The following is a 22,801-nucleotide window of genomic DNA, read 5'->3' on the forward strand; positions in this document are numbered from 1 at the left end:
GTATCGGTTGACATCAGGACCATAGCGAAGATTCTTGTTTTCCATTTTGTGCACCACAACTCCACATTAGCTACCCTGAAAAATTGGATAACACCCTCCATAATGAGTGACATACTGAGCTCAGGAAGAGGATAAGATATTAGTATTATACATTGCAGAGTTGTGGAGTACGGTTTTCCGCGGAACTGTTGTGTGAAATAAGATATTTATTGTTTTCATCATCATTATTTAATTGTGCTACATTTTTAGCCAAACCCGTACTGTGTATTATTCACTGTAGAGAATGTACTGCCTAACAGGCACCTTTTAACTCCCTGTTCAAAAAGGCTAATTCAGTAACCTCTTTTTCTCTTTGGGCAATTTATTGTCCAATTTTACTCTTCGGTAGAAAATATTGTTTGAGTCTTATGCTTATTATTTTTGAAGGATGTAAGTGGAATTCCTATGGCATCACTTTGTTGTGAGTGTGTCTGTCTGTCTGTCTGTCTCTCTGTCCATCTGTCCATCTGTTAAAAACGTGTTTTCTCAGGAACAAATTCATATATGAAGCTGAACTTTAGGTCACATACTACGACCTATGATCTCTTGGGGGTGTAAAAAAATGAAGCTTCTAAATAAATGCAGTCAGAAGATACGACCATTTATGTGTACATGATTTTATACTGACAAATTCGCTCACTACAACCTATAGGGTACTTCCCTTTGACCCAGAATCATGAAATTTGGCAGAAAGCAAGGCTTCACAATACACGTTAATTTGCAATTATATCACACGACATAAATATTTCTTTTCTCAGTTGTTACCAAAGTTCAAAAGTAAAATTAAACATTCTCTAAAGTATTGCAATTCCCGGGACCGATATCTTATCATTAAGTCAGGGGGAAGGCGTTTCCTGCCATTGCAATGTGTTCCTTTTCGACTAAGAGAGAGAGAAAGAGAGAGAGAGAATGTGGTTTCCGCCTTTTATTAACACATGCAGTTCTAGATCGTTATATTTGGTCGTACCTGTACTTTGAATGGATGACCCTTATTCGTACTCGTAATTGTCCAAGAGGAGGCGGCGCCTTTGACTGCACGTCACAGGCTATACGCGCATTTTCCCGAGATGTGGGGTTTCCTCGGAGAAAGAAATAACAGAGCACATTGCTGAACAGATAAACGTCCATGATCAGCCACGGTGAAGCGCAAACTGCGAAACAAGGTATTGACGATATTGCAGCAACACGACCTTTACCGACGTGTCTATGAAATCAAACACATCAAACACGTTGGAGGGAAATCTGAATGAAATATAACTACATGTACAATTTTTATTCAGTGTTGAAATGTGTTAACTATTCGTGCGTCATACTGTAGAAGGCAGGTAAAGAACGGAAAATCTATGTTTATAACTTTTCCAGATTTACAAAAGCTTTTGAGAATGTCGACTGGATTACACGCTTAGAAAATATAAAAGTAGTAGGAATAAAATACAGAGAGCGAAATGTTATTTACAGCTTTTACAGGAACCAGAGCGTAGTAATAAAAGTCGGAAAACATGAAAATTAAGCAATGATTCAGAAAGAAGTGTGGCAGGGTTGTCATCCATGCCTGATGTTATTCAGTCTGTACTCTGAGTAAACAGTAAATGAAAGCAAGAAGAAATTCTGATAGGAAATTAGAATTCAGAAAGAAGAAAGAGAAGGGAAAAAATCAAACTTTGAGGTATTCCAATGACATTTTACACTGATCAGCTAGAACATTATGGCCGCACACATTTGACACGGAAAACAGCGGCGAGGCGTCGTGGCATGGAAGCAATGGCGCCTTGGTAGGTCGCTGTAGGGAGCTGGCACCACATCTGAACACACATGTCACCTAATTCCCGTAAATTCCGGGGAGGGAGATGATGAGCCCTGACCTCATGTTCAGTGTTCGATCGTGTTCAGATCTGGCGAGTTGGGGGGCCAGCGCAATAAATGGAACACACCACTGTGTTCCTCGAACCACGCTATTACACTCCTGGCCGTGTGAAATGGCGCATTATCTTGTTGAAAAATGCCACAGCCGTCGGGAAACATCGCCATGAAGGGCTGTACGTGTTCTGCAATCAGTGTACGATACTTCTTGGCCATCATGGTGCCTTGCATAAGCTCCACTGGACCCATGGGTGCCCATGTGAACGTGCCTCAGAGCGTAATGGAGACACCGCCAGCTTGTTTCCGTCCCGCAGTACAGGTGTCAAGGACCTATTCTCCTTGAAGGTGACGGATTCGCGCCCTCCCACAGGCTTGATGAAGAAGGTATCGGATTCATCAGATCATGCAGCGCTCTGCCACTGCGCCAACGTCCAGTGCCGATGGTCAAGTGCCCATTTCAGCCGTATTTGCCGATGTCGTGGTGTTAAGATTGGGATCTGCATGGGTCGTCGACTGCGGAGGTCCATCATTAGGAATGTTTGGTGGACTGTGTGTTCAGACACAGTTGTAGTCTGCCCAGCATTATAGTCCGATGATAGCTGCACCACAGTTCGCAACCTGTCCTGTTTTACAATTCTGCCCGTCCAACGACGTCCGACATTCGTAATGAGGGGTGGCCGCCCAACCCCACGAGGTCTGGACGTGGTTTCACCCTGGTTTCGCCACGTGTTGAAGACATCACCACAGCGTTCCTCGAACACCTGATAAGTCGTGCAGATTCCGAAATGCTCGAGCTGAGCCTCCAGGCCACCATAATCTGCTCTCGGTCAGACTCAGACAGTTCGCGAGCCTTCCCCATTCCACACACGCACAACACGCTTATATGCACCGTGCGTGTATCAGGCTAGCAGTCATTCCTCGCCAGGTGGCGCTGCTATCGCCTGGACGGGTTTATGCCGATAGTGGGTCGGTGATCACAATGTTCTGGCTGGCCAGTGTATTTATGTTAGAGACAGCAAAGGATTTGGAAGAGCATTTTAATGGAAAGGACAGAGGCTTCAAAAAAAGGTTTTAAGATGAATATCAGCAAAAGTAAAACAAGGGCAATGGACAAAAGTAAAACAAGAGTAATGGAGTGCAGATAAGTCAAGTGATTTTGAAAGTATTTGGAAACGATACACTAAAAGTAGTAAATGAGTTATGCTATTTAGGCAGCAAAGAAACTAATGTTGACCAACATGAAGAGGATATAACATTCACACAGGATATAGCACAAAAAACATTTCTGATAAAAGAAGAATTTGTTAAGATATAAATTTAAATGTTAGGAAATGAAGGTGTTTGTGTAGAGTGTAGCCTTATACGTGAGTGGAACGTGGACATTAAGCAGTTCAGACGAGATGAGAACAGAAGCTATTGAAATTTGATGCTACAGAAGAACGTTGAGTATTGGACTCGTAGATTGCGTAGCTAACAAGAAGGTACTGAATCATATTGGGGTAAAAGAGGAATTAATGGCTCAACTTGACTAAAAGGAGGTATCGGTTGATAGGACACGTCCAGAGGCATGAAGTAACTATCAATCTTGTAATCGAGGGCAGTGTTCGGGTTAAAAATCACAGGGGGAAGCCAATGCTTGAATGTAGTAAGCAGGATCAAGAGGATGTAGGATGCAGTAGCTATGCGCAAAAGAAGAGTCTTGCACAGCATAGAATAGCGCGGAGAGCTGCATCAAACCAGTCTTTGGACTCCAGACCATAACAGTAGCTATGAATAAGAGTAATCAGGTAAAGAGATTCCACATCACCAAAACTAATTTCAGCAGTCTTATGCATCCTTAAACCGAAAAAGCTAACATATTATAAAAATATGTAAGTATGTATGTAGGTACGTATGTGTGTGTGTGTGTGTGTGTCTGTTTCACGTCTCCACTTAAACCGTTGGACCGATTTCAACCAAACTTCATATCTTAATGTCAAACGACAATAGCTGTAGGTAAGAACTACCTATCATTGGGGGTGGGGGTGATAAAGAAGCGTAGCCCGTGACACGTGAGTTCTCAGACTTTATTCATCTAGTATTTCAGAATGAGAACATTTAGTGACTTGCAACAAACTTTACGCAGAATTTAAAACCTTTATGAATTTTTTTCTCGCTGATAATCTATTCAAAGTAATGAAAGGAAATATGTTTATCGCTTACTGCTTTTCCGCTGTTCGTACAGCAAAAGTACTGCATGAGGCATGGCGTTATTATTTGTTATTTATTTACTACTAAATGTATTCGCAACTCATTTTAGAGACAATAGGCACATATAAGCACTCGATGTAAGCGCAAAATTACATCATTGTACATCACATCGTACGGGAGACAGGGCGTCATAAACAACGCGAAGCGTGAAAAACTGCCGCATCATGCACGACGTTTGAATTCATTACTTATTTGCTATTGATTTTATTCGAAACAAATTCTGCAGTAAGTATACACATATGCCACAGAATGTACCTACAAAATTATATCATTGTATGACACAGAGTTCAGGAGCTATGACGTCATAAGCATTAAGGCGACGAGAAAGACCGTCACAGCACGCGTCACAGCAGGTCTTACGAATGCCAGCAGCCGTATCCGGCGGGGAGTGAGTAACTACGCTGATGAGCCAAAGAAAATGGTACACCTGCCTACTATCACGAAGGCCCCCGCTAGCACACAGAAGTGCCGCAACACGGCGTGGCATGGACTCGACTAACTTCTCAAGCCGTGCTGGAGAGCATTGACGCCATGAATCTTGCAGGGCTCCCCATAAATCCGTAACAGTACGAGGGGGTGGAGATCTCTTCAGAAAAGCACGTTGCAAGACATCCCAGTTATGCTCAATAATGTTCATCTCTGGGGAGTTTGAGGGCCAGCGGAAGTGTTTAAACTCAGAAGAGTGTTCCTGGAGCCACTCTGTAGCAATTTTGGACGTGTGGGGTGTCGCATTGTCTTGCTAGAATTTCTCAAGTCCGTCGGAATGCACAATGGGCATGAATGGATGCAGGTGATCAGACAGGATGCTTACGTACGTGTCATCTGTCAGAGTCGTATCTAGACGTATCAGGGGTCCTATATCACTCCGATTGCAGGCGCACTACACCATTACAGAGCCTCCACCAGTTTGAACAGTCCCTTGCTGACATGCAGGGTCCATGGATTCATGAGGTTGTCTCAGTACCCGTACACGTCCATCCGATCTATACTATTTGAAACGAGACTCGTCCGACCAGGCAATATCTCTCCAGTCATCAAAGTCCAATGTCGGTGTTAATGGGCCCAGGTGAGACTTAAAGCTTTGTGTCATGCAATCACAAGGGTACACGAGTGAGCCTTCGGCTCCGAAAGCCCATATCGATGTTCTTTCGTTGAATGGTTCGCACACTGACGCTTGTTAATGGCCCAACATTGAAATCTGCAGCAATTTTCGGAAAGGTTTCACGTCTGTCACGTTGAACGATTCTCTTCAGTCGTCGCTGGTCCCGTACTTGGAGGATCTTTTTCCAGCCACAGCGATGTTAGAGATTTGATGTTTTACCACATTCCTGATATTCACGATACACTCGTGAAACGGTCGTACGGGAAAATCCCCACTTCATCGCTACCTCGGAGATGTTGTATCCCATCCCTCGTGCGCCGACTATAATACCAAGTTCAGACTCACTTAAATCTTGGGGATGACCTGCCATTGTAGCAGCAGTAAGCGATCACACAACTGCGCCAGGTACTTGTTGTCTTATATAGGCGTTGCCGACCGCAGCGCCATATTGTGCCTATCTGTATTTGAATACGCACGCCTATACCAGTTCCTGTAGCGCTTCAGTGTACTTGAGACGCGTTTAATAATTCTTGATTGCTCGTTTAAATGCACGCAAGCTCTCGATAGCTCACAGCAAATTTAAGACCTTTAGTGTGTACATTTTCAATTCTATATTGATTGCCCGTGGGCCCTGCACCAAGCCGAATGTTCGTGAAGTGTGGCGGACAAACCGACTTGTGTAATGTCACAAGTTTGTTGCTGGGCCCGTATTCCTCGTGGGCCCCGCATTACAAACAAAGCCAGATGCTGTGATCTACGGTCGTAGGTGCACTACTATAAGTAAATACGTGGGCAACGCCGAGTTTCTCCAGTAGTGTTTAATGATGGAAGATGTCTAGAGAGCCTTCGGATTGCTGATGACAGTGCACCATTTGCCGCTAGTGCAGAAAAAATGCATAAAAGAATGGAATAACGTAGTGGAGCACGTTTGAAAATAGGCGTGAAAGTTTATTATAATAAGAGTAAAATAAAGTATATGAGGAAAGAAAATAGAACAAGTGACCATGACGTCACAGACGCAGTTGTGGACTTTTGCATTTAGGACAGTTGAAGACAATGACTAGACGGACAGTAAAAGAAGTAAATAGAATAATAAACGAGGCCTGGAGTGCATTTGATTGACGAAACAGAACTGAAGAAATGTGGTAAATCCGAAGTCTACAAATATAAGTTGAAAGGTTTCCATATGCATTATACTCCTATTTTGTATAAGAATTCGTCGCAGCAATACAGGACTTTTTTCCGTAATGTGTTATTTATTCGTATACTCTCTCTTTTGTGCATAAATTTTCTAATCAGTGTTCTGTAAACTACGCATTGACTCGTTCCTTGACTCAGTAGCTCTCGCTCGCATGGTCCAATGAAACCTAGCGCATAAATAAATAAAAAATAGATCTCGAAGGCCATCTATGTTAAACGCTCTGTAAATGAACATTATGCACATTAATCAAGTTTGATGAAAATTAATGTTTTCAGTGACAACATTAAAAAAATTAACAAGACTGTGATATCTGCACAAACACAAGAAACACAACAAAACTGCACAGTTGTAGCCCTTTGGTGTAGATCGACGGTTACGTAGAAGTGTCAGACTACAAATCTAAATCTGGCTTCAGTGTCTTTGTACGGCTTATCGCTTCTTTTATCTTTGGCAATCATTTGTGTATTTCAAAAATCCACTAGGCGAGGTGGCGCAGTGGTTAGCACACTGGACTCGAGTTCGGGAGGACGGCGGTTCAAATCCACCTCCGGCCGTCTTGATTCAGGTTTCCCGTGATTTCCATAAAACCGCTGTAGGCAAATGCCGGGATGGTTCCATTGAAAGGGCGCTGCTGATTTCCTTTCCCACCCCTGAAACAGCCGAACTCCGTCTCTAATGACCTCGATGTCGACGGATATTAAACCCTACATCAACATCTACATTTACCTGACAACTCTGCAACTCACAATTACGTGCCTGGTAGAGGATTCATCATGTTCAAGCTGTTTGTCTACTGTTCCAGTCTCGAACAGCACGAGCCAAGAAATCCCGCGTCGGCCATCCTGATCTGGTTTTTCCGTGATTTCCCTACATCGCTTCAGGCAAATGCTGGGATGGTTCCTTTGACAGGGCACGGCCGACTTCCTTCTCCATCCTTCCATAACCCGATGAGACCGATGACTTCGCTGTTTGGTCTCTTCTCTCCAAATCAACCCAAAGAGCCAAAAACGAACATTTATGTCTTTCTGTGCGAGGTCTTGATCACTTCACCCTATGTAGATGGACGCCAAAAAATATTTTCCCATTCGGGGGAGAAAGCTGGTGATTGAAATTTCAATAAATGTTTCTGCCGCAGCGAAATACGTCTTTATTTTATTGATTGTCACGCCAACTCATTTATCATATCCTTGACACTCCCTCCCCTATTACGCGATAGTACAAAACAAGCTGCCCTTCTTTGAACTCTTTCGATGTCTTCCGTCAATCCATCTGATGCGGATCCCCCACCGCGCAGCAGTACTTCAGAAGAGGACGAATAAGCCTAGCTTAGACCTGTTACGTCTTCTAAGTAATCTGCCAAAAATATGCTCCCTTTGATTCACCTTGCCCACAATTCATGTTTTTGTAATTATATCCCTTAGGTATTTAGTTGAATTGACAGATTGCAGATTTGAGTAATTTATCGTGTAACCGAAATTTAACGAATGTTTCTTTTAGTGTTCACGTATATGGTATTACGCTTTTCATAATTAGAGCCAATGCCCACTTTTCGCACCATACAGATATCTTGTCTAAATCATTTTGAAATTGGTTTTGACTTCTAATGACTACTAGACAGTAAATACAACATCATCTCAAAACAAACTAAGACGGCTGCTCAGATTGTCTCCTAAATCGTTTAGATACTTCGGTTAGGAATAGCAGAGCTTTCGTAACAATTCCTTGGAGGACACCAAACATCATTCCTGTTTCACTCGATGACTTTCCGTTAATTACTGCGAACTGTGACGTTTCCGATAGGAAAACACGAATCCTGTCGCACAACTGAGACGATATTCCATGGCCACGGAATTTGATTAGAACGTGTGTTATAGGCCCTTTGATGTTCCTTGTCTGTATACACGATTTGGGAGACAATCTGAGCATGAGTAGCCGTCTTAGATTGTTTGCAGATGACACTTTCGTTTACCGACTAGTAAAGTCATCAGAAGATTAAAACAAATTGCAAAACGAATTAGAAAAGATATCTGTATAGTGCGAAAATTGGCAACTGGCCCTAAATAACGAAAAGTGTGGGTCATCCACATGAGTGCTAAAAGGAATTTAAAAAAAAAAAGTTCAAAAGTGTGTGAAATCTTATGGGACTTAACTGCTAAGGTCATCAGTCCCTAAGCTTACACACTACTTAACCTAAATTATCCTAAGGACAAACACCCATGCTCGAGGGAGGACTCGAACCTCCGCCGGGACCAGCCGCAAAGTCCATGACTGCAGCGCCTGAGACCGCTCGGATAATCCCGCGCGGCTAAAAGGAATCCGTCAAACTTCGATTTTATGATAGATCAGTCAAATCTAAAAGCCGTATATTCAACTAAATACCTAGGTATTACAATTACGAACAGCTTAAATTGGAAGGAAAAAAATAGAAAATGTTGTGGGGAAGGCTAACCAGAGACTGCGTTTTATTGGCGGGACACTTAGAAAATGTAACAGATCTACTAAGGAGACCGCTACACTACTCTTGTCCGTCCTGTCTTAGAATACTGCTGCGCGGTGTGGGATTGACGGAGTACATCTGAAAAGTTCAAAGAAGGGCAGCACGTTTTGTATTATCGCGAAATAGGGGAGAGAATGTGACTGAAATTATACAGGATTTGGGATGGACGTCATTAAAACAAAAGCGTTTTTCGTTGCGGAGGAATCTTCTCACGAAATTCCAATCATCAACTTCCTCCTCCGACTGCAAAAATATTTCGTTGACGCCGACCTGCATAAGAAGAAAAGATCACCATGATAAAATAATGGAAATCAGAGCTCGTACGGAAAATGTAGATGTTCGTTCTTTTCGCGCGCTCTACGAGATTGGAATAATAGAGAATTGTGGAAGCAGTTCGGTGAACCCTCTTCCAGACCTTTAAATGTGATTTGCAGACTATCCATGTAGATGTAGATGTAGATGTAAAAGTCGTTTGTGAGGGACGGTTTCAAAAGCCTTCTGGAAACCTGGAAATATGGAATCAATTTGAGATCCACTGTCGATAGCACTCATTACTTCGTGTGAATAAAGAACTAGTTGTGTTTCATGAGAACATTATTGCCTGAATTTGTGCTATGTGTCTATCTTTCTTCCTTGAAAAATGCACGTCGTACCATGTTTTCGATTCCACTCTAACGTGTAAGTCCGCACTTAATTGGCTTAATAGCACGTTTGAAAGATCAATTCCAGGGCATACCAACTGCGATCAGAAGTACGCCTCGGTAGCTGCGCGTTAAGCGCTGTAAATTGCTAACTAACCGGGTCCGGGTTCGATTACCGGTCAGCTCTGAGATTTTTGCCGCTTAGGGAGTGGTGTTTTTCTCACGTTAGTATCGTTATAATTCACATTCCACTGTTGCAAAGATTGTATGACCACGTCCCGAAAGCCATTTAAAAAAATGGCTATGGCACCATACTGAATAAAGTAGTGGGACTTCGCCAGAAGATGATGGGTGCGAAACTCATTGAAACGTTGTGACAAGACGACACCACCACTCGGCTGATAATCCGAGACGAATTCATCAGTGGATTACGCCGAGAAAAACTGCAATCGCAAGAGTGAATGCATTTGCAGAGAACTACATATTAATTCTTTCAAAAGGTTATTAACAATTTTTTGTCCTGCTATCTCTTTAACCGAAGTAATTACAACACTTGTCTTATCTACGAGCTGTACCGACCCTGCTTGATGTTTGTTAAACATAAGTACGTCGTTCATATTCGCTAGACGAGTGGATGCAAAGCTGAATGCTCCTCGAACCCTTTCGTGATTTCTTGAAGTCACTAATATTTTTTCACTCTTCAACATTTTGCAGCATCCGTTTTCTTATTATTTTTTTCTCGGACGAACACTTGATAGTAACACTTCACGAAGATGTAAACTGAAGATATCACGTATTTCAGTCCTGGGCACATTAAGGGTTAATAATTGTTACTTTGCTAGGTAATGAGAAATTGTGATTTATCTATAAGGTACCGATAAGTTGCTCGTACAATATGTATTGAAACACTGTCGAAGACCGCGTCAGCTTGGATTAACAGAAATCGGGAGTACGGAAAGACCTACAGCTGGAAGAGTGCGGGTTTTTCTCATTTGAGAGGAAGTCTCACAGACATGACAAGCTGTCTGAACTGGCTGAGATTCGAAGATATTCCACAAGGAAATTCCAAGAAATTATATTTGGCCTGCAGTTGAGAGTAAATCGAAGAAACACGAAAGTAATGAAAATCAGAAGAAATGAGAACAGCGAGAAACTTAACATCAGGATTGGTGATCACGAAGCAGATGAAGAAGTCAAGGACTTCTGCTACCTAAGCAGCAAAATAATCTTTGACGGACGGAGCAAGGAGGACATAAAAAGCAGACTAGCACTGCCAAAAAGAACATTCGTGGCCGAGGGAAGTCTACTAGTATCAAAAAACATAGGCCTCAATTTCAGGAAGAAATGTATGAGAATGTACGTTTGGAGAACAGCATTATATGGTAGTGAAACACGGATTATGGGAAAAAGAAGGGAATCGAAGCATTTGAGATGTGTTGCTACAGAAGATATTGAAAATTGGGTGAATTGATAACGTAAGGAATAAGGAGGAATATGTGGAAAACAATCACAGGAAGGGACAGGATGGTAGGACATCTTCTAACACATCAAGAAATAACTTCCATGGTACTAGAGGGAGCTGCAGAGTGTAAAAACTGTGGAGGAAAACAGAGCTTGGAATACATCCAGCATATAACTGAGGACGTAGGTTGCAAGTACTGCTCTATGATGAAGAGGTTGGCACATGGGAGGAATTCGTGGCGAGCCGTATCAAACCAGTCAGAAAGCTCATGACTCATAAAAAAGGAGAAATATACCCGTAGACGCATCACTCCTAACAAGCTGTTTGAGGAGGAATAGTAAATATTGTATTTTACGCGGTGGTAGTATAGACTAATTCGAATTAAATATTCCATTTATCATGAGTCCTATTTTTATTGGTTACAGAGATAAATTTTCTTTTTGGGTGTTGGCTATGGGTTTTTTTATCGATTGTCATTTTCATTACGAAATTTACGGCGTGAATTTTAAACTGCGGTTGTGATTGTTACTTATTCTCAAATATTACTGTTTCTACCTTTATAAGCATGCCGCACGTACTTACAAATGGTGAGCATGTCAATATACAGGGTGATTCAAAAAGAATACCACAACTTTAAAAATGTGTATTTAATGAAAGAAACATAATATAACCTTCTGTTATACATCATTACAAAGAGTATTTAAAAAGGTTTTTTTCACTCAAAAACAAGTTCAGAGGTGTTCAATATGGCCCCCTCCAGACACACGAGCAATATGAACCCGATACTCCAACTCGTTCCACACTGTCTGTAGCATAATCAGACGTAACAGTTTGTATAGCTGCTGTTATTTCTCGTTTCAAATCATCAATGGTGGCTGGGAGAGGTGGCCGAAACACCATATCCTTAACATACCCCCATAAGAAAAAATCGCAGGGGGTAAGATCAGGGCTTCTTGGAGGCCAGTGATGAAGTGCTCTGTCACGGGCTGCCTGGCGGCCGATCCATCGCCTCGGGTAGTTGACGTTCAGGTTTCATAACTAACCTTTTTCGTAGGACTCTCCATACAGTTGATTGTGGAATTTGCAGCTCTCTGCTAGCTCTGCGAGTCGATTTTCCTGGGCTGCGAACAAATGCTTGCTGGATGCGTGCTACATTTTCATCACTCGTTCTCGGCCGTCCAGAACTTTTCCCTTTGCACAAACACCCATTCTTTGTAAACTGTTTATACCAACGTTTAATACACCACCTATCAGGAGGTTTAACACCATACTTCGTTCGAAATGCACGCTGAACAACTGTCGTCGATTCACTTCTGCCGTGCTCAATAACACAAAAAGCTTTCTGTTGAGCGGTCGCCATCTTAGCATCAACTGACGCTGACGCCTAGTCAACAGCGCCTCAAGCGAACAAATGTACAACTAAATGAAACTTTATAGCTCCCTTAATTCGCCGACAGATAGTGCTTAGCTCTGCCTTTTGTCGTTGCAGAGTTTTAAACTCCTAAAGTTGTGGTATTCTTTTTGAATCGCCCTGTATTATTAGTGTACGGGTTTTGTAATGGGAACGTTGCTAGTGGCTGTAGAGAATGCGGTAGATGATTTCCTAGTCGCACAGTACCAGCTTCAAGAGTTGTTACTCTTGTCTGCACTAAAATATGTGACTCGTGCAGTGGCCAGGAGTCGTATTTTACCTGAACGTGCAAATGAACAGTGTGTGGATGGAGTAGGAGACGTCATTTATCCGGTACGACGTAGTTCTTCAACAAGCACACTCATAATTTCTACACTTATCGGTGATTCACGTACAAGAATGTGGCAGACATTACGTACGTACGACCTCTATGCTTATCATTTAGAGCGGATTCCAGACCCCTGACAAGAAGATGAATGTAGACCGTTCGAATGTTGTCGTTGGCTAATTGGAGGTCGCCGTGTGATCCCGTTAATGCCGTCTGCGGATGAATCCACTTTCACTCGTGAACGGTATCAACGCACACGTAGCTCACATTGGTGGTCTGACGAATGTGAAGACATAGTTTCAAGAATGCTTCTTTATAAATGTATGGTGTCGTATGAAAGATAATCAGTTCACTGGGTTTTTCATGTTCCCACGTTGTATTACAGGGGCCCCGTTATCTCGGCTTCTTGAAAACGAGCTTCATGCATTATTGCCAGAGGTTACTATTGCCACAAAGATGGATATGTTCTTGAAGCAGCCACTGCACATTCTAGTCGCCGGGTGCCACATTTCCCGTAAGATAGATCGGCAGAAATGGTTACGTTTCTTAGCCACCGAGGACGCTGTACCATACCTATTCAGACTTTGCCAGCAGGAATAGTTGATGAGCGAAGTCATGATAGAAAGAGAAAACGCAAGAGACGAAGTGAAAGTTCGGAATATAAATAGTGCTTACCTCACCAAAAAAAATTACACTAAGAAGACCTGAGATGAGCTACACGTGGTGTCGTCAAAAATATTTGAGGGTACATTCATGTCGGAGGTAGAATTTATGAAAATCTTCTTTGAACATAATGATTAGCGCACTCTGGGTGTGCGTGTTCAGGTTACATTCTAACAGATGTGCCTCTGTAATCAATAAGAATTTGATACATGTGATATGGAATGTTTCACCTGAATTAGTCTACACTACCACCGAATAAAATCTGCCATATATTACTAAATGGGTAATACTGGTTCATTAAGTATCGTCCCATTTGCAGGCTGCCTATCTAACGGCTTCTAGGGACAATAAAAATTTCATTGTCAATATTTAATGTAATTTTTGTCCGAGTTTGAAAGTTTATTCATTATATGGTGTAATGTGATGTTAAATGTTTAATACAGTAAGTCAAGCAGTGCAGTTAGAAAATGCGTACACAGAGTGTTCGGGAATTCCCATCATGATCATCTAGAACTTGTAGCGGGGAGTAAGTACAGACTATTTTGAACAGGAACACATGTCTGGAAATGTACCGATCTGTTCTACGACGGTTTCAGCTCATAAGCGTAACTCATACACTTCTGCTTGAGGAACTAAATTAGGCGTGACACGGTACAATTATTAGGTAACAATTCAAAAGGAAACACCTATTTATCACTTAAGGATACAGGGTACTTATAAATGGTGGAAAATTCGAAAATTTTTTATGAATTTATTAAATTCTATAGTCTTTCCTGACTGAAATACATTACAGGGTTTCAAATGAAAAATGACCTATATATACCATATTTTAAAGTTCGGTCATGTATGCCGCCACGCCCCCTTTATTTTTGTTACAGAAGCCAGTATTATTTTGAAAAGAAATGTGAACTTTCTGTTTCCAGCGATTATACGTATGATACATTGTATATGTTGGTAACAGTGCAGGTTTCTTGTGTCTGTAAATGATTATCTTTGCTAGTATTTACTTTTGTTTCGCTGAAGTTGTTTGTTCACGTGTTACTGAATGTTTGTTGCCCCAGTGCTACATATATTTGTGGAAGTACATGTCCTTTAGTGTGCAATAAATACGAACTATGCCACGCATCAAGAAATTCAATAAAAGGAAATTCCATGGTAACCAGTTCATAAACAAAGCAAACCAAACTGTTGAAAGTAACCTATGTAACAGTTCTTCGGGGAAGAATCTCCCACATGGCACGCCTCCTGGTGAATCAAGTTTTTGTGTTAACAATGACGCTGTTTGTAGTGGATTTATTGTTGTCCATATCGGCATCTTATCTTCTTTGAGAAAGGAAGTAGCGAAACGTAAACAATGTGATGGTGTAGGCTGTCTGGAAATTACCGGAAATAACTGAACAACAAAGTAGCAGGAAGGCTTTAGCGTCAAAATTAGTTCTTCTGCGCAGATCCTGCAATAAATCTACCTCGAAAATGACATCGAACATTGTGTGTAATTCATATGATGCGAATTTGAAATTAGTGTATGCATTCCGTGCAATAGTAAAAGGCAAAATGGCTGCTCAAAGTTTTTGTTGTTTGATGGACCTTCCTCCTCCTCCCAGTAGGTTCAGCAAGTACATAAAATACTTTTAGATGCCTTGACGGTTGTGTCTAAAGCATCTATGAAACTTGCAGTAGAAGAAACTGTACATATTAGTGGCACGAGGGACATTCCTGTTGCACTTGATGGGACATGGCAACGTCGAGGACATAGTTCCTTGAATGGTGTTGTAAGTGCTACTTCTTTGGAGAATGGAAAAGTTGTTGGTGTTGAGTGCTTATCTAAGTACTGCCACACCTGCCGTGGTAACACTGAAGGACATTTTGAACATCAGTCTTCTAAGAATTATGATGGTTACAGTGGGGGTATGGAGTGTGATGGTGCTCTAAAAATATTTCAGAGGTCGGTGCCCGTTTATAACGTTAGATATACGAAGTACCTAGGCGATGGGGACTCTAAAGCTTTCAATAAAATTACTGAGTTCAGTGTTTGTGGTGATACCTTGGTAACAAAACTGGAGTGTTGTGGATATGTGCAAAAGAGGACAGGTGCTATATTGAGGAACCTACGAAGATAAATCAAAGGAAAGTTACTATCTGATGGAAAATCTCTGTCTGGCCGAGGCAGATTGACAGAAACTGAAATAGACCTCCTTCAGAGTTATTATGGACTGGCCATTAGACGAACTGCACCTCTGATTGATGTTACACCAATGAGAAAAGATGTATGGGCCACCTATTTTCCTACGTTGTCCACAGATGACCACCCTGTTCAGGGACTTTGCCCTAAAGGAGCAGATTCTTGGTGTAGTTACCAAAAAGCAAAAGAAAGTGGCCATATATAAATTCATAAACATTCTCTTCCTGAGCCTATTATGAATTAAATAAAACCAATTTTTAGACACCTAAGTGACCCTGTTTTGCTTCGTAAATGTCTTCATGGGGGCATTCGGAATACAAATGAAAGTTTCAACCATTGTATATGAGAAAGCTTACCCAAGAATGTTTTTGTAGGACTAAATACGAGGTGCGGCTAGAAAAAAAACCGGACTGATGCTGGAAAAAACATTTATTTACAATTATTTACAATTTCATGTTATCTCCTTCAATGTACTCTCCTCCTCGGTCTCTACACCGCTCCATACGAATTTTCCACTGTTCATAGCAATGCTGCAGACCATTTTCGGTAAGTCCATACATTACTTCCGTCGCTTTTTCTTTTACTGCTTCAACAGTCTCAAATCTAGTTCCTTTCAAAGCTGACTTGACTTTAGGGAAAAGAAAAAAGTCACAGGGGGCCAAATCAGGTGAGTAGGGTGGATGATCTAAGATGGGAATGTTGTGTTTTGCCAAAAACGTCTTCACTGACAACGCACTGTGAGGTGGGGCATTGTCTTGGTGAAGGATCCATGACTTTTTTCTCCACAAATCGTTCCGTTTTCTGCGTACTCGCTCACGTAGGGTAGCCAGGACGCTAATGTAGTAATGCTGATTCACTGTTTGTCCCTCTGGTACCCACTCAATGTGCACAATCCCTTTGATGTCAAAAAAAAAAAAAAAAAAAAAAAAACAATCATCATTGCCTTGAATTTCGATTTTGACATTCGTGCTTTTTTTTGTCGTGGAGAACCAGGAGTTTTCCAATGCATCGATTGGCGTTTAGTTTCGGGATCGTAAACCACGATTCATCGCAAGTAATAACATTTTGTAAGAAGGTGGGATCACTTTCAATGTTTTCCAGGATGTCAGAACGAATCATTCTTCGGCGTTCCTTCTGTTCAATTGTGAGACACTTTGGAACCATTTTTGAACACACTTTGTTCATGTTGAAACTTTCATGAAGAATCTGCCTAACACTTTCCTTGTCAACTCCTGTTAACTCAGACACTGCTCTGATTGTTAAACGGCGATATTGCCGAACAAGTTTACCGATTTTTTCAATGTTTGCATCAGTTTTTGCTGACAATGGTCTGCCAGTGCGAGTGTCATCACTGGTGTCTTCGCGGCCATCTTTAAATCGTTTAAACCACTCAAACACTTGTGTTCGCGATAAACAATCATCGCCGTACACTTGTTGTAACATTACAAACGTTTCACTTGCAGATTTTCCTAGTTTGAAACAAAATTTGATGTTAACACGCTGTTCTTTCTGTACACTCAACATTTTCCGACGCACAGACAAAACGTCAACTACTTAAAACAGACGCCACGGGCAGACTGAGTGCAGGAGGCAGATGAAACTCGAGCAGTAGGCGGAGGGAGAGTCACGTGACAGGCCACGCGACTTTCAGCCTTATTGCATTCGTTTTATTGTTTCACCAGTACTAGTCCGGTTTTTTTCTAGCCACACCTCGTACATTAAAAGATGGTGTACTAGATGAAGTCATATATTTCAATGATGGAGTGATAGTATGGTTGGAAGTCCTGAGAAATTTAGGCATAAAATGTGGCTCTAATATGGAAGATCAATTTGTAGTGTGTGACAGACAATGGGTGCATGAAGCTGAAAGATTCGCTCTTGAAGTTACCAAAGAAGCAAGAAGTGCTAAAAGGTATGCCAAGAGGAATCTTGAAAATGAAGAAATGCTGCAGGATGAAGGCTATGCTTCAGGAATGTTCTGAGGCAGAATTTAATTGGACTCATATCTTCATTCGTAATTTCCCGCAAGTTGTATTTTTCAGAATTCAGGTACAAATATTTCCTAAAGTTTATAAAGCACTGCTCTAATTTTTTCTGTAGCTTGCAATAGTCCGTACTTATGCAGTAGACCTAAGCTTTAATACAGAACCAACTAAATTATAGAAAAATTACAGTTTTGTTAGGAAAAAATTATAAAAATTAAAATGTAAGATGTGATATTTTTTATCCTTGTAATGTACATAACAGATGGAATTAAATAGGTCTAGTACCTCTGCCATCATTTCATGCATATCTTGTAAAAATTTGGTCTCCTTCAAATGTATAACATTGGATTAAATGGTACCTCAATTTGAGGAAGAATTTTGGAAAAAAAATTGAACCAATTTCTTTGTAATTTTGTAATTATCCTAAGTAGGATCAAAAATATTGAAAATACTTCTAATTTGGCTAGAAAGTGTGCTGCATGAGTTGATATCAACAAAAAATCTGTCAAACATATACATTATAAACAGTGCCTGAAAGAAATAGAGCCAGAAAAGTACCCTGTATCCTTAAGGATGTTTTTTGTATTAAAACCTGAACATTATATGTTTACCTTATTCCAAAGCATATAGTACGCACAGAACGCAATGTTTCAGTGTTAATACAAAGAAATGTGCTTAAGTGATGAAATGATGCCGTTATGTTTTTTTTTTTTTTTTTTTTTTTTTTTCCTGAACTGTTACCTAATACAAGGGCTACTCGGGCGCGAAATGGAAAACCACGAAACTCTGCAAAGATGTGTAGAGTAATATCTCTAACACGCCACGTCGTTGTTTTCAGCTCTGAGCGCACAGTGAGCACGGCTAGAAAATAGTGTCACCCACCAAGTGTGAGAGCCTGGTGAGAAATTTCACCTGAAGCTATGCAACCTTCTTATCATAAGAGTTATGCGTTTCCTTCTTCAAGACAGTTTTCAGCCGCATTCCGCAGGGAAAATGAAGATGCTCCTGCAGAGTTTTCGATGGGACGTATTTGATCACCCACAATAGAGCCCGTAATGGCTCCCTCTGAGTTTCATCCCTGCTGACATGAACCTATGGCTATAAATACAACATTCTGGCACACACAGCGAGCTTTAGACCAGCGTAGAGAATTGGCGGAAAGCACTGGCGGCTGCCTTCTAAGACGAGGGCACTGGAATGTTAGTACAGCGCTGCGACGAATGTCGAAGCGCCGAGTATGTAGCTGGAATTTGTAGCTAACTGTTGCAAATAAAACATTTTTGATTTTCACAGTGGTTTCTATTTCACGGCCGCTCACAAATTACTTTCCTGATACCCCTTGTAACTGTAATGCGTCACGCCTAATTCGATTCCTCAAGCGGAAGTAGATGATTCAGAATTTCAATTGAAATCGTCACATAAGGGAAACGTCCCCTTTCCGGACGTGGGTTCCTGTTCAAAACATTATCTACTCACTCCCACGTACAAGTTCTAGATATCTATACTGGGAATACCCAACCCCCTGTATGTGTTGAGGTACCGTAGCTCACGGGGCGCAAATTACCCAGATTACATTCATTCACTATATGAGAATGAGAACGACTTCCACGAAACTTTACGCGTGATTTCAAACCTTCACGAAATTTTTCCCCCACTAACAACCTGCCCACAAAATGATGAGAGGAAAATAGTTTATTAAGTACTAAATTTTCACTGTTCATGCAGTACAACTAGAGCATCAGGCATTATGTTTTAATTTATTACTTCTTCACTATCAGCTTTATTCGCAGTACATGTTGCAGACTGTAACCTCGTATACCACTGAATGTACCTGCAAAATTACATCATTGTTCGACACATAGTTCAGGATACTTAGATCCGTGAAAAACCTAACTTTTGCAGGAAACGAAGCACATACTGTACTCATCCGATGTGTAATAACAGGCGCATGTAACGACTTCCAACAAATTTTAAACATAATTTTGAACCGCATCTAAATTTTTTCTCGCTTACATGCTTAATGACAAATATTGAACACATTAATATAACCAGACTTTTGGAGCTGTTTTACACACGGGAGTTCGATTCTTTACATCATATGGGATCGGGGGATTTAGTGTTATTTAGTAACCTTTATAAATCACCGTGCATGTCGTAGTGCTTCACGAGCTCAATCCATGAATGGTATGGGGTGAAATCTTAACATGTTGCGGAGAAAGAACCCCTGCGAAAAGCGTCCTATAGCGACTCGACGAGGTTAAACATAATTTCAAACCCTTTCTAAACATTTTCTAGCTTACTTGCTAAAGGGGGCTAGGACGTCAAACGGGACGACTTGGAGCAGGAGAGACACCACAGGACATTTTAATTTCCACTGTCTATACTTTTAAAAATAAATTCATAAAACTTTGTCAGAATGACCAGAAAGGATTCAGGATTTACACTTATAGTGGCGGAAGTTCAAAAATATAAGAAAATAATTTATTTTTTTGACATTTGTATTTCACCTTTTTTTCACTTACCATTGGCTGCATTTGTTGCTATAGGTACACTTTTGTTCATAAGTAAGGGAGATTCTTCGATGAATTTTGCACAGCATACAAAACATACTTACAGGTGTATGAAACTACAGAATTTTCCAAATCTATTAAAAACTGTGGTAAAAATTGAGATAATTAACTATAAAATTTGAGTTTTTTCTAAACTTGAAGTTTAAAATATAACAGCACATTCATTTTTTCATAAATTAAATAATTTCTAGAGTTTCATACACCTGTAAGTATGGTTTGTATGCTGTGCAAAATTCATCCAAGAATCTCTCTTACTTATGAAGAAACGTGTACCTATAGCAACAAATGCAGCCAATAGAAGTAAAAAAATGATGAACTTTCACATGTAAAAAAATTTATTTTGTTATGTTTTTGAACTTCCACTGCTATGATTGTGAATCCTGAATCCTTCCTGGTCATGCTGACAAAGTTTTATGAATTTATTCGTAAAAGTGTAGACAGTGAAAATTAAAATGTCCTGTGGTGTCTCTCCTGCTCCAAGACGGCCCGTTTGACGTCCTACCCCCCTTAACGTCAAATACATAACACATTAAATCACTTGGAAAGTATTCAGACGTCGGGAGTTGTTTTATAGAAGAGAGTTCGATTGTTTAAAGATTCGGGGAGATGAGGGTTTAGTGGTATTTACTAATCCTTCTAAACGTCCGCCCCTATAGTTGAGCGGTCAGCGTGACGGATTGCCGTCCTACGGGCCCGGGTCCGATTCCCGGCTGCGTCGGGGGTTTTCTCCGCTCAGGGACTGGGTGTTGTACTATCTTCATCATCATTTCATCCCCATCCGGCGCGCAGGTCGCCCAATGTGGCGTCGAATGTAATAAGACCTGCACGAAGGAGGCCGGACCTGCCCCGCAAGGGGCCTCCCGGCCAATGACGCCAAACGCTCATTTCCATTTTATCCTTCTAAACCACCATGAATGTAGTAGTGCTCCACGTGCTCAATCCATGAATGGTATGAGATGAAAGGTTAACATGTCGCGGAGAAAGAATCCCTGCATTGAGCACTTTACAGCAATTCGACGAGGGTTTATACACAAGCAGTTGCTATAGTGGCAGAAAGCTAGGAGAGTGGATGACTTACCCACGACACGAGGTGGACGATGTCGGCGCGACGGCAGATGCCAACAGCAACGGCAGCAGCAGCAGCAGCAGCAGCAGCAGAGGTAACCACGGCTGTGGGGCGACCATGGTGGCGTCCACCGGACAGGCACACGCCGCCCACATGCGCCGCCTTTATAGCGCCCTTATCACCGCTACTAGCGCCCTCTCTAGAGGGGGCCGCGAAACGCGGAAACGTGGTACAGCACGTCGCCCTGCCATTCTCATCACTGGAACGATCATCAGTCATCACCTTGACAGCAGCATCCGAGTAATTTTCTTAAGCCTTCGTTTCTACTGTCAACTAATTTAACATTATTGGTGATGAGGGCTTTGAGTGGCGCCATGTTAAATTTTTTATTCGAAAATAAGGGAAAAAATATTTTAAGATTTTAAACATGGTTGTGCTTCAACAACTGCTCATGCGAGATCTTCAAAGGACTGGAAATAACAGACCACCAGTTGTGCGTTTCGTCAGTTTTAGAACTGTCTTCTTCAGAAGGTCTTGTACCTATTCACAAATATTACGACACAGTGTGTGGAACAGAGATGTTATCTAGTCACTAGCTCTATACGTAGCTTACTTACTCTCTGTAGGATCCGGTGCCACGTTTTATATTTAAATAACATCTACCGTATAGACAAATATTTCAAGTGGCACACTACGTGTTGTTGGGTCCATTGTCAGATGTGTGACATTCTAAAAAAAAGTTTAAGATGAAGCCCTACAGTAGAGAGCTACCACTTTAAAATTATGCATTTGAAATGTTGGTTAATTGGATGGCACCCATATGTACTAGACAGAGTCGACGACTCCCACATCGGATATAGATAATATGTGATTGTACGTGAGTGTCGCCGGCCGGAGTGGCCGTGCGGTTCTAGGCGCTACAGTCTGGAGCCGAGCGACCGCTACGGTCGCAGGTTCGAATCCTGCCTAGGGCATGGATGTGTGTGATGTCCTTAGGTTAGTCAGGTTTAATTAGTTCTAAGTTCTAGGCGACTGATGACCTCAAAAGTTAAGTCGCATAGTGCTCAGAGCCATTTGAGCCATACGTGAGTGTGCTTCACTAAAATTATTTGTACACATTTCCTGTAATTTTGCTGATTGTAATGATACCGTCTCTGTTCCACACATAATGCCGTAACATTCGTTAACAAGTGCAATACCTTCTGAAGAAGACATTTCTAAAACTGTCTAAACCAAGGTTTAATAACCCTGTGTTTTGAAACTGGTTGGCTGTTATTTCCAATCCATTGAGAACAATGATATTTTTCCAACTATTGGTGAAACCATTGTTAGTAAGGTTAAAGTCTTCTGGGTTATTAGGCCGCGTCATATTTCTACTAAAATGATCGACGTTTCGACCCCTCTGCCGGAGTTTTCCTCAGGATCTTATGGCGTCCACTACTGCTAGAACAGTAGTGTTCTATCAGTAGTGGACACCATAAGATCCTGATGAAGATCCCAGCAGAGGGGCCGAAACGACAATCGATGAATTTTATCCATAGTGG

At 41.4% G+C, this 22,801-nt stretch overlaps 1 protein-coding gene across 1 annotated transcript in view; it reads right to left on the reverse strand.

Moving 5' to 3' along the window:
- The window catches only part of LOC126260386 (carboxypeptidase B-like), a 126,383-nt gene extending 105,007 nt beyond the window's left edge, over positions 1 to 21,376 (reverse strand). Inside the window, exon 1 of the mRNA XM_049957714.1 lies at positions 21,270 to 21,376. Coding sequence (XP_049813671.1) covers positions 21,270 to 21,376 — 107 coding nt within the window. The remainder of the gene's footprint in view (positions 1 to 21,269) is intronic.
- Between the last annotated feature and the right edge of the window lie 1,425 nt (positions 21,377 to 22,801).

The sequence above is a fragment of the Schistocerca nitens genome, chromosome 5 (genome assembly GCF_023898315.1).
Source record: "Schistocerca nitens isolate TAMUIC-IGC-003100 chromosome 5, iqSchNite1.1, whole genome shotgun sequence".
In the NCBI taxonomy this organism is placed as follows: Eukaryota; Metazoa; Arthropoda; class Insecta; order Orthoptera; family Acrididae; genus Schistocerca; species Schistocerca nitens.